Below are 13,666 nucleotides of genomic sequence, written 5' to 3'. Positions count from 1 at the left end.
TGTACAATATTTTAAACCTACCCATATAGCTACTGAGCCCTATCAGGACATTAATCCCGAACCTCCTCAAGTAGTTATCCCTCTCCCACACACTCATATTCCTATCGAACCTGCCAAGTCTGCCCCTCAACCTCCCTGACCACTATAAACATATCACCGTCAATGCTTACCCTCTGTTGTGTCTGTTCCTGTTCCCATTATAGACTCTCCTCCGACACCACCTCCAGATCCAGTCCTGCCACCTGAGCCTGACCTTCCCATTGCTCTTCGTAAGGATATTCGCACCACCCGTAATCCATCTCCTCATTATATTGATTTGTGTTATCATCGTCTTTCTCCTTTACATTACACTTGCTTGTCCTCCTTGTCTTCTGTTTCTATTCCTAAAACTACAGGTGAAGCATTATCCCACCCTGAGTGGAGGCAAGCAATGCTTGATGAGATGTGTGCTCTACAAAGCAGTGGTACTTGGGAATTGGTACCTCTACCTCATGGGAAGTCGGTAGTCGGGTGTCGTTGGCTTTATACAGTGAAGGTTGGTCCTGATGGTAAGATTGATCGATTTAAGGCTCGTTTGGTAGCCAAGGGATATACTCAGATTTTTGGGTTGGATTACAGTGACACATTCTCACCGGTTGCCAAAATGGCATCTGTCAGACTATTTTTCTCCATTGCAGCAATTAGACATTGGCCTCTCCATCAGCTTGACATTAAAAATGCCTTTTTGCACGGTGATTTTGAAGAGGAAGTGTATATGGAGCAACCACCAGGATTTGTTGCTCAGGGGGAGTCTTCCAACATGGTTTGTCGGCTACACAGGTCCCTTTATGGTCTTAAACAGTCTCCTAGAGCTTGGTTTGGCAGATTCAGCTCGGTAGTACAAGAATTTGGTATGATCCGCAGTGAAGCCGATCACTCTGTATTTTATCATCACTCAGCTCAAGGGTGCATCTATCTTATTGTTTACGTGGATGACATTGTTATAACTGGTAGTGATCAGCAAGGAATACTCCAGTTAAAACAACATCTCTCAAATAAATTTCAGACTAAAGACCTTGGTAAACTCCGTTATTTTCTGGGTATTGAAGTAGCTCAATCTAAGGATGGTCTTGTAATTTCACAAAGAAAATATGCTATGGATATCCTTGAAGAAACCGGCCTACTAAATGCCAAGTCAGTTGATACTCCTATGGATCCAAATGTCAAACTCCTACCCAATCAGGGGGAGCCTCTATCAGATTCAGGAAGATATAGGAGATTGGTTGGAAAATTAAACTATCTCACAGTCACTCGTCCTGACATTTCCTTTGCTGTCAGTGTGGTAAGTCAGTTCTTAAATTCTCCTTGCCAAGAACATATGGATGCTGTAATCCGGATTCTTAAATACATCAAAAGTGCACCTGGAAAATGTCTCATTTATGAAGATAGAGGACATACTCAAATAATTGGCTACTCAGATGCTGATTGGCAGGCTCACCCATAGACAGACGATCAACTTCCGGGTATTGTGTACTCATAGGAGGAAATTTAATATCTTGGAAGAGTAAGAAACAAAATGTTGTTGCAAGATCCAGCGCTGAGGCAGAATACAGGGCCATGGCACTAGTAACATGTGAACTCATCTGGCTGAAACAGTTACTGAAAGAACTTCAATTTGAAGAGACCAGCACAATGACATTAATATGTGATAATCAAGCTGCATTGCACATTGCCTCGAACCCGGTTTTTCATGAGAGGACCAAGCACATTGAGATTGACTGCCATTTTGTTAGAGAAAAGATTGAATCAGGTGACATCATCACCAGCTTTGTCAAATCCAATGATCAGTTAGCAGATGTGTTTACAAAGTCATTGCGAGGTCCTAGAATTAGTTATATATGTAACAAGCTAGGTGCATTTGATTTATATGCTCCAGCTTGAGGGGGAGTGTTGAATACTATATTAGAATGTAAATAAAATATATGGGCTGTAAGTATGTAAGTATTCTGGCCCGTTAGCATTACTGTAAATTAGGGTTATTTAATACCCTGTGTCTATATAAAGAGATTCCGCTGTGTAGTTGAAACACACGGGTTATTCTATATGTCTCTCAATACTCTTTATATTCAACAGTTGCAATTGACACATAGTTTGACATTTTGCTCACACTCACTATGACTTGAATTCAAGTCCAAAATTAGTAACTTATACGTAAATTTTATTATAAATCTCAATGAGATTAGTAGTTCTCCGTGATCTTGCATGGGATGTGTCTCCCCTAATATAAATTTAGTTTCATAAAAAAAAATCACAGAAGCAATGTAAATATACAATGCAATTGCTTTGTCTATACTTCATTAATAATATCACAACCAGCACTCCACAGAGGAGATGTTTTCAAGGGTGTTGAAGAATTTACAAATGCTTCTAATCTATTCTGAAATGTCACTTCACTAGTCTTTAATAACAAAGGTAGAGGAAAACACACCCCCATTTCTACACACCTTTTATGTCTAGGCTTAATCCTATTCTCTAAGCTAAATGAGAAATAATGTGGAAACTCTTTCACCTCCTTCAAATCTCTCCCCATCTCCACCACAAAGTAATTGTATTTAGGCTCCAAATTATTCTTAATACTATAACAAAACAGCTGAGGAAATCGTCGAAACATCGAAGTTGTGTCGCGGCGAGAGAACCCGATATTCTCAAAGTAATTGATTCGGGGTATAAATTTTTCTTCGACACTACATGACAGCAAATGTGTGTGCTTGTTTACCTCTTCGATGCCAATACTTTGGAGGAAGTACATGGTAGGACGTAGTTGCTTATCAACATTGCATATAATCAACCGAGGACGACGATTTATCACGTGCTTGATATTTTTGCCACTTACATGAACTTCGCGGTGAAGGAATGTGAAGACAGGTATAATGTCCGAGACTTTGGTAGTTAGAATCTCAGGGCACATGCCAACCATACGTCGAAACTCGATTGCAGTGAAATCCATAGCAGTAATGTATTCCACGGTGGATTTTATATCATCAAGTGAGGCGGTGATCAGCATTGGATGATCTTCAATAAGTGAGAAAGAGTCGATACCGATAGACTCCAGATACAGGGCCTTTTTTTCGAAACTGGTATCGCAGTTGGGAGGGAGAGTTTGGTTTGGACATCGCCACTTTACAACCTGCAGTACATCAGAAGCACAGGAAATTTCAAGCCGGTGATAATTAATTCATTAGTCAGCAATTCATCATGCACACAAATAGTCAATTGTCTTGCTAAAACATGAAATTTATGCGAGAACAAATTATCACAAGGACAATTAACAATTTGTCACTGCTATTATAATCTTGTCATTAAAATTAGTTCTTTTGTCAAACCCTTGATGGTTTGCATGTATGAAAATGAATGAAAATTTGATGCTGTTCAATTCCAAGAAAGTTGAGCAAAAGGAGGAATAAACTCCCTATATAAACACTATATAAATGCATGAAAAGTTCACCAGAAATCCAATCTAATCTATATATCAGTCAAAAGCTTAACCAAAAACAACATAACATAATCTAAATTAGCAAAAGGTCAAGTGTTATGTACTATGTAAACTATCCTGAAGCCAAGGAATCATTAAGCATTTAAAAATGAGAATATATTTCACAACAATTATCAAATGCATATAAAATAGATGGCAGGCGAGACTCAGGACAGTACTTCAAGAATTTTAAGGTAGTAAGTAGCAACTTTGTCGAAGATATAACCATTTAACAACTTCAACTAATTTTCTAATTAAAATATACCGAATTTATAAAAAATAGTTCCTCTGCTGAATACCATTTTGAACTTCAATGAAATAGCCACCAACTATCATTGGATTGAAGAACTCTCATTTTACAGTGGTGTCAAACGGTGGCGCTATAGCACCGTGGAATTTGAACAAATCGCTATTGTTGCGCAATACACTAATTAGTAAAAAGTGTTGTCAACAGAAGCTATAGATGTTGAGTAGCGGAATTTGAACAAACAGGTATTTTTTTTCTATCTGCAATTGACAACCCTATCATATGATCAACCCCCAAAAAAAAGAAAAAACTATATCTTTCTGGGGGCAAACAACACCATAGAATTCAGCAATAAAGGGCAAGAGCCATAAACAAAAATTAATTTATTCTGCAAATAAAATCAAAAATATTTAATATCTTCAAATCAAACATTGCCAAGGACAACTAACAATTAGAAAATCCAAACTAGAACAATATTAAGTAGAGAACCAATTTTATGCTAGAACATTATTAAGCCGAACCCACTAAGAAAAATCAAAACTAGAGCGTAATTAAGCACAGAGCCAGTATGAAAAACCTAAAGTTGAGCATTATAAATCAGACATAACCCAATAAGAAATATCTACACTGAAGCATTAATAAGCAAAAACCCAATAAGAAAAATGAGAACTTGAAGGTTATTAGGAAGAATTGAGGCATTAAAAAAGAGAAAGAAAAAAAAGGCTAACCGTAGCTCTGACGAAGAAGGAAGGTCGTGTGGAATGGAATGAAAGGGAAGTGGGAACCCTAGAATGAAAGGGCTTACAGAGACGAGTGAAGGATTTGGGAATGTGGTTATCGGTTGAAAACAATCGTGTTGTTGCAGTGGCAGAGCACATTTTGGTTAGTTAGGGATAGAAAAAGAAGAAAGAAGAAGAAGAATAAGAAATAGGATTAAAAGGTTGTGAAATATTATGAATTATTGAATTATTATTATTAATTATTATTGGATGAATAATAGAATTGACATCTTGGGAGTGTGTTCTGGATTGGGGAGTGATGGATGAGGAGATAGAGAGAATGCATGCCTGTCACTTCTTGCATTGTGGGCCCTCTCTTTCTTCTCTACTTTCTTTCCTACCCTTCAAATAGGGGTGGGAATAGGCCAGGCCAGGCCAGGCTTTGAAAGGCCTGAGAAAGTCTGGCCTGGCCTGGAAGCCTATTTAAAAGCCTATTTAAAATAATTTTTAAAAAATATGAAGCAAACATCCTTTAAACCCTAAAAAATAATTTTTTGTATCAAATAATAGATTATTTTTTTTTCTGAAACAAACAACTTATTATTACCTCTTAAACAAATATAGAATGACTATTGACTAATTGAACGACTACCTAATATGGAATGACTACCAAATATAGAATCGTTGCTGAATATGGAATGCTCACTGAGTGATTGTCTAATTGATAGAATTTAAAATAAGAAATAATATTATTAATATAATAATAAATAATATTAATAAATAATAAAATATATATAGGCCGGCCTGTCAGGCCTAATAGGCTTTTTTAGAGGCCTGAGCCTGACCTATTTAAATAAATAGGCTTTAAAAACAGCCTGAGCCTAGCCTTTTTATTAAATAGGCCAGGCCAGGCCAGGCCATAAGTAGGCCAGGTCATAGGCCCCTGACGGACGGCCTAGCCTATTCCCATCCCTACCTTCAAACCCAAAACCATACATTTCAAAACTAAACCATTCTTCTATTTGAATCTCTTTAAAACTATAATTAAATTTATTTCCTTTCAAGAAAATTATTTTTTATTTCTCTATTTTTAAACATTCAAAGTTTTATTAAAGTTTGACAAAAATTATTTTAGTTCGTGTTCTTTAACAAATTAAAAAAAAACTTTAAAAAGAACTCTAAAATTGATTTAATTATATATTTAAATAGTTATTATTATCCAATCATATTATATATAATATTAATGCTAATTAAATACGTGTAATAGTCCAAAGAGATATACAAATGACTTAATTAGGGTTAGGCAAAGTAAAAAAGGGATGAGATTATGCACTTCAAATTTCTCAAACCATTTTTTAATTTTTTTTTTTTAAATGATTTGTCGTAGTCATTTACCACTTTGACCTAGATTTTTTTTCTTTGATGTCATCTTTTACATTGCAATTTTGATTAAAGTTGCAAGATATTTGTCTATGTCCCCTTGGCAGCCCTATTTGAGGCCTTGAGGCCCAAATTGAAGGAAGACAATATTAAAAAAATGGCCCTAATGGTGATTTTTACTATGGGGAAATGACTTAATTTCTCTATGATTAATCTATACCTTCAAATAATAGTTATTTAATGACATAGATCATTTATAGGTAATAAGTTCCACCATAGTTCTAGCACCATTAGAATACAATTAAATAATTTATTCCTTTAATTTTTATTAACTAGTCTATTAACCTTAAATTAAAATTAAAAAAAAAACTCAAATGTTTTTCTTTTTTAATGATGGACAGAATCATCAACATTGATTATTGGGTAAGATCCATAGAATAGATAATGAGTAGTGATGTAAAATGAATTGAGTTTGTTTGACCAATCCGTTTAACTTGCCATTTTAAACGGGTCAAGTTAATATTTTAAACTCAATCATCTAAGTTGAATCATCTCGCCGTTGAAAAATAAGATGGGGTGAGTGGGTTGTCCTATTAACCCAGTAAAAAAAAATACAAAAATATAGTTAATTTATATTATATTGAGTCTGAGTTACATTACGAGCCAACCCGCTAGTCAATTGAGGGACAAAGCAGATTAGAGTTTCAACACAACTATTTATGTTGGTTCCAATCCACACTTAATTTAGACGAGTTGCTGACGGACATATCAAATGAAACAGACCGGTCCAGTTTACCATCCCAGATCGTTAAAATATATCAAAGAACTATACATATTTGTTTACTACGACGACCATGCTTCATGAGAATCCTAAAATTCGTCTTCTCATGCATAAGCTTTATAACTGATTCATAAGTAATTTGAACCTATACAATAATTAAATAGAAAGAATAAGGTGAAATATCGATCATCAAACGCCTTTGGAGGAAATAGGAAAGGCAAAAGCAGCAGAAGAAGATGCAATTAATTGACATAAGTTTTTCAAACAAATGGAGTGTATTAGATAGGATGGGTTCAATACTTAGTGAGACCTAATGTGAAATATAAGAAAATACTTTAATAAAAAAAAAAAGACCTTTCTAATATTAATTATAAAAAAATAGAGGCCTAAAATGATAATTTAAATAAAAATATTTATTTAAATTTTATTTTTTTACTTTTTGAGATGTTAAATATTGTAATTAAATGTCAATTGGTGATTTTTGTCTTAGTTATGAAAGCCTTTACTAGTTGTACATAATCTTTTGAGAGCTTAATATTCTTAACAAATATTATTTTTGTTGGAAATCTAAAGCTCTTGCTTTAGCAGTTTGGGCCTTAGACCGACTTTAACGAGTTTACGATTAGAATTTTATATTCTGATTTTATTGGTTTATAACACAATTTTTTTAATATTTCAAAATACTTTATGTATTTACAAATATTTAAAATATTTTACAGCATTTTAAGTTAAAATTCAAAGTTACAGGAGCCAATAAAAAAAACTAAATTATAACGTTTGAATAAATAAAAATAAAATAAAAGTAAAAGTAAAAATAAAAATAAATTAGTTTTTATCTTATAAATGCACCTTGTATGGTAAAAGATTATTGTGACACTTAATATCTTACTGGTTGAAGTTGGAGTATCCCACTTCTCTTCGTATAGTTAAATTCTTTAAAAAGAATTGATAATTTTTTTAAATATTTTAATAACAAAAATTGTTCTAGATATGTTCTCCTACCTCACATTTCTCTACATATACACAGTTATATGGGTCATTCATAAATTAACATCTTCTCATTTTTATTTTCACATTATTTAACAAGAACAATTCTTATTTTCTATGTATTGCTAATTATTATGTGTCAAATTTTGATTGTTTAGTGTCACATCATTTATTCAAAAAGTAATTATTTTAAAAAATAAAATAAAAATATGATAAAACTTTTTGGATGAAGCAGTCACAATTCAAAATACGAAAATAATAAACTAAACGAAAATTAATAGATATTTTAAATGTCAAATTTTCTCATAATCGATCTTAATATCCCATAATATATAACAGAAAATCAATCCACGAGAGACATAACATATAATAAAAATCGATTTTGATATCCCATAATATATAACAGAAAATCAATCAACCACCACATAACATATAATATTATGAAATTGACTACTACTACTACCTAACTAAATGTCACATCTTCTCAAAATCGATCTTAATTTAATAGTTCTTGCTAATCTTTTTTATAGTTCTTGCAAAGGGTGATTCCAAATATCTTTTCAAATAAACATTGTTGCTTTATTGTAATTAATTTTGATCTAAATTATGTATATCGACACATTATAAAGTGTATCATATGTGTTGAGGTGTATGTGTCTAGATTATTATCGACACCTTTTGATCCAAATTTTCATTCCAATTTTAACGAAATGAATTTTCTTTTATTATTTTATTTGCAATGATTATAAAGAAAAGGTAATGATAATCTTCTAAATATATAAAATGTCTACTATAATCAATGTTCTTACATGTACAATATTGCCTTTTAAAAGGTAACATCAAGAACCAATTTGAAGATATTGATAGTTCATGACTAAGATTAAGAAATAAACATCACTTCTATTATAATTATTAAATAAAATGTTTCAAAGTCTAAAATAAAGTGCAATTCTATAAAAGTTGTGTTCATTTTATAAAGTTGTATTTTGTTTTTAAAAAATGTTTCGAAGCCTAAAATAAAGTACAATTATAAAAGTTGTTTTCATTTTATAAAGCTATATTTTGTTTAAATATTATTACTAATTTTTTTATTGTAGAATTTTTTAATTGATTCGTGTATCAGATAGGTAAACGTCTAATTATTTATACTCTTTAAAAAAATTTAGAAATTCGAATCTAATATAGCCCTCAAAATTTGATAAGCGATTGTAATGCAATTTTGCTATTTAGTATTTACTTTTATGAGTTTCGATCATCTCAATTCAAATTTCTATCAATTTTTCTATTGTTTTTAATTTAATTTTACTTTTCTAAATTTTTTCCATTGAATTGAAAGTTTATATATTATAGATTATGCAAATAAATTTTTACACAAATCTAAAATCATTTGACATGTTATTGAAATCCATGAAGATTAATTGTGTTCAATAAAAATGAATAAAACGTTAATTTTGATGTATCTCAATAACATATCTAAATCAAATGATTTTAGATTTGTGTAAAAATTTAAATATTTATAATATAAACTTTCAATCTAAAAAAAATTAAAAATAAAGTGAAGTAAATAATATTTGGATTGAGATGATATAAAATGATATAATAACATACTATTTGCTTCCACCATTCTTATGTCGATATTCAACACTTCAACAATTACACTCAAATTTGATAGTTGCCCAATATATCGATAAAAATTTCCTTTCTCTAGGGAGTAAATCAATTTTCGTTTGAATTCTTCTAATTTTGAGGCCAACTGAAAGTCTTGAAAGGTGAAACATCTCAAGAGAGAGTTGTAATACTGAGCGAGTACCGTGAGGGCCCCTGTTTGCACATCCAGTACCAAGAGGTTAGAGGTTTATGATATTCCCATATTTATTAAAGAGACTTTCAGGTTGCTTAAACTTGAAAAGTAAAGTTTTTCTTTTTTCCGATCTCATTATTTACTTAACTAACATGTAACTAAGGTCCATATGATTCCCCAAAAATCCTAAAAATTTATATAAAATGCCATTATATTTTATTTTTCTTTAGAAAAAGAAAAAAAAAATGTCATGAGATATAAATGAAACTATGTAGAATAATAATAATTATATATATATATATATATATATATATATATTGTTCATTTCTATCTTACTGTTAGAGAGAACCTTGTAAGTTATAAGTTCAATACACCATTACTATCCAATCAATGATAAAATCGGTGATATGATTTTAATCTTACTGCGATCACTATTTATTGTACATTAATTATCCCTTCATCTAAATGTCTTAATTGAAAATAAGTCATAGATCCAATAATTTATTTCTCGATTCATGGGTATACATGTAATCACTAACGTACTGAATATCTTATATTGAGTATATATATATATATATATATATATATATATATATATATATATATATGTATTTATAAAATTTGGTGATTTAACAAAAATAAAAATGCAACCTGTGCAGACTGGAAAAAATTGAAGCCTACTATGTTTAACGTGATGTCCACTCCGTGCAAATTTAAAAAGAAAAGTTGAAGCCTACTCTACTCAAATTGAAAAAGAAAAAAATGTTGAAATCTATATATCTTCCAACATATATATTATGCGATAGGGGTGCCATAATGGATACAATTGCTTTATAAGGATATGTTGTCTTAGAAGCTAAACCGTAACCTATGGGGAAATATGATAAGTGGTCAAATGACCTAATAGGAAAGATAGAAACAGAGAGTTGATATGAGAAATCAACTTCAAAGGGATGGACGTTTCATACGATTTCAGTATCGACGCACCATTTCAAAGTCCTACAGGTTGAGTATTTCTTATTTTTTAAGATACTTCTCTTCCATTTTCCTACCATTTAACAATAATCTCATATTTAACCAAATAAAAAATATCATTTTTAAGCGTAAAATCAGAAATTTCAGCAAGCAAACAACAAATAAAAGACATATTCTTAGGCGTGAAAAAAAATATTTCAGTAAGCAAACAACCAAACGAAGCACTATAATAAAGAGATAGAGAACAAGACAAACAGGAAAGAGAACAAGACAAATTTTCATTCCTTTTCTAATGAATTTTTGTCTCAATTTATAGACTATAAGAATGAATCTTTGTATCCATGAGATAAAATGATGTTTGATATTTCTATTGTTTTGCAACAATTCTCAAGCAACCTTAAATAATTAGAGAAAAAAATGGCTTACTTTTTTGATTGAGTACATTATGAGTGAAGATTTTAACCTTATTAGAAAAAGGAGAAAAAAAATAAGAAACTTGAAAAGAAGGACAAGGGGACTGAAGAGAAAGAAAGGGGCTCTTGATAAGAGAACACGTTTATTTATTTTTATTTTTGTTTTTGTTTTTGTACTAGGAATAAGGTAAATATGCACACAAAATTTGGTCATATTTTATAAAATGATGATTTTTTTTATTTAATAATAATTGTGAAATGTTTTTTTATTTAATAATAATTGTGAAATGTTTTTTTATTTAACCATATTATTACTTATTTTTTGAATTATTTCTAATTAGTCAATAAAATTGGGGTATTACACGTAATGTGTAAAAATCCTAAAGACTGAAAGGTAACATGTAGAAATCATTTTTATATAGAAAAACAGTACTTTGTAACCGATCAACATCTTTATCTGTAAAAGCTGTGTAAAAACCAAGAACCATCTTGCTTTGAGCACTTAGTGAAAAATTTCACAATTGTGACAACTTGACGTAACCTGTATTGGATGAACTATGATATATCTTTGTGTGATATCTCTTCCATTATCTTTATTTATTTTTTATCTTCTAATCATGTTTTATATAGATAAGTTAAATTGTGTGTTGATAGCGTTTCAGCAAGTGTATTGAATCGTTGCAAGTAATAATAAAACGGTAATACCGAGTGTCGAACTCAAGGATTGCATTTTACTACTGAATTATATTTAATTACTAAAATTGAACAAAAAGTTTCCAAATTGATTGAAATAATATTTGAAAGTAACAACAATAATAAAATTGATCTTTTATAAATTGAGAAAAATGTCAGGGATGAGTTTCACTTCGAATCCAACCTTGGTGTCTAATTTGATCCTAGTTATTGAATTCCTTTATTGAATTATTACCGAATTCTCTTTATTATTCTTGCCCTAATGTCTTAGTGACATAACCTTTAATTTCAAAGTAACCCCTAATTCCTTAGTAGATTTAAGATTAGAATTAAGCATTACCGTATAGAAATTCTCTTGTAAATTATTGCTTTGCAACTAATTTAATTGGTTTCATGACCTGCACCTATGTCTAGACTACAAATTCATGAATTTCTCATCTCAAGCATTTGTAAAGTCCACTTCCGTTTCAAAATACAAATCGTAAAACATTTTAATGTTGATCAAGCAATAAAAAGCATTAAGCACAGAGATGAGAAAAATAATTCAATAAACTCATTCATATAACTAGAAATCAAATCATAAAAATAAGGGTTTCATCTTGTTACACTCATCCCTAACAAATAGGGTTTAGTTACTCATGACAGAGATAAAAAAAGATAGAGATTAGAGAAGAATTACAAGAAGGATTCATGAATGATTCTTGATAAAACTGCTCCAATGATGTTAGAAACGGTTGTCTTTGAGTTTCTATGCTAGGGTACAAGTCTCCCAACTTCCTAATAGTGAAAAAGATCCCTAAAACAGTAAAAATCTGCGTTTTTATGGTTGCTGGTGCGCGTCGCGCGCCCCAGGCGCGTTTGGGCAGTAGCAACTGCTGGAAAACGCGCTTCAAGTGCGCTTGGGCGCGCATCATTTGTTGTCCGGCGTATATTGCATTTTCTCGTCTTTCGAGTCTTAATTTGGTTCCGGTGTCTTCATGAAAGTTGTAGCTATGGATCGTAGCTTTCATTTGCACTTGGTTTGACTCCAATTGAACATCTACAACTCCAGATATGGCTGAAATACGCTACATATGTCATGTTGATTTCTCACCAAAATTCAGCACTGCACTAAAACACAACGCAATGTAAAATTACGAAAAATTCCTACTTAATCACTGAAATAAAACACAAAATATTTTATTAACTCAAAAAACAAAAATCAATAAAATATATCAAATAAATCCTTAATTTAACTGATGATTGAGGATAAATAAGACTAAAACAGTGGGAAAATATGCATATGATGAAGAGTCATCATGTGTTTTTCATTAACCAAGAACGTTCTCCGTTTTTTGTTTTCATTACCAAGATCAATCTTGATTTAAATATTTTAAGTTTTAATAGAAAATTTTAAAAAGGTGAATTTACAATTCAAACCCCCCTTTCCCCTTTTTTTGTAAATTGACATTGCTACTTCACATTAGTCAACCATCAACCTCAAACATACCTTATATGGATTACATCCAATCTTTTGATCAAAACACCCTTTATCAACCCGACTTATATTCTGCATGACAACACTATGAACCGTACTCTAGCCAAATTGAACAAACTCATCCGGATAGTTTTCAACTCCATCATGAATCTCCCCCAGCAAGTCCACAATGCGATCTTCCGTTGAGTGTCTTATATAATATCAACGAGGAAGAATTAGACATTACAGTGAAAAGGATTAAAAATACTTCGATGAATCATCTAGTGATTTTGACGACGACATTGATGTTGTCGAAGATATAGAATCAGAAGACCAACATATCTTACTTGTATTCGATCCACCATTTCACGTAAAGAACATAAATTTAAACAATGTAGAGATATCAACTAAATTTGATCACAAGTTTTTTAACGAAGTCCCAACATAGATGGAACTCTTGCAATTAGAATGAAGTTTGCAGACAAGGATGAATGCATACATATAACCAAACATTACCATTTATAACAATAATTAAATTTTGCGATACAAAAATCAGATTCAAAAAAGTATGTTATTAATTGTTTAAGTCCAAATTGTTTGTTAGATGTAGAGGTTCAAAACACAAAAAGAGTGAATTGTGGGTGATTGATAAATTGAGTCTATCTCATACATGCATAAATTCTGCATTGTCACAACATCATCA

At 31.2% G+C, this 13,666-nt stretch overlaps 1 protein-coding gene across 1 annotated transcript; it reads right to left on the bottom strand.

The window, feature by feature from the left end:
- Window positions 1–2,307: 2,307 nt before the first annotated feature.
- On the bottom strand, window positions 2,308–4,772 carry LOC101488912 (protein SEEDLING LETHAL 1, chloroplastic). Its single transcript, XM_004488738.4, has 2 exons — window positions 4,487–4,772; window positions 2,308–3,166 (listed from the first exon to the last, which is right to left on the bottom strand). Exons 1-2 carry the CDS (start codon window positions 4,634–4,636, stop codon window positions 2,327–2,329), a joined length of 990 nt encoding a protein of 329 aa, XP_004488795.1. The 5' UTR covers window positions 4,637–4,772; the 3' UTR covers window positions 2,308–2,326.
- Window positions 4,773–13,666: the final 8,894 nt, after the last annotated feature.

The sequence above is a fragment of the Cicer arietinum genome, chromosome 1 (genome assembly GCF_000331145.2).
Source record: "Cicer arietinum cultivar CDC Frontier isolate Library 1 chromosome 1, Cicar.CDCFrontier_v2.0, whole genome shotgun sequence".
Classification (NCBI taxonomy): domain Eukaryota; kingdom Viridiplantae; phylum Streptophyta; class Magnoliopsida; order Fabales; family Fabaceae; genus Cicer; species Cicer arietinum.
Note: the sequence above shows the minus strand (reverse complement) of the source record. Positions and strands in the feature narration are given on the sequence as shown.

Bases quoted from the DNA above. Each gene is read 5' to 3' on its own strand.
- LOC101488912 (XM_004488738.4), bottom strand. From the start codon at position 4,636: ATGTGCTCTGCCACTGCAACAACACGATTGTTTTCAACCGATAACCAC. The intron at 3,167-4,486 runs GTTAGCCTTTTT...GATGTACTGCAG, and splicing joins CCTTCTTCGTCAGAGCTACG to GTTGTAAAGTGGCGATGTCC.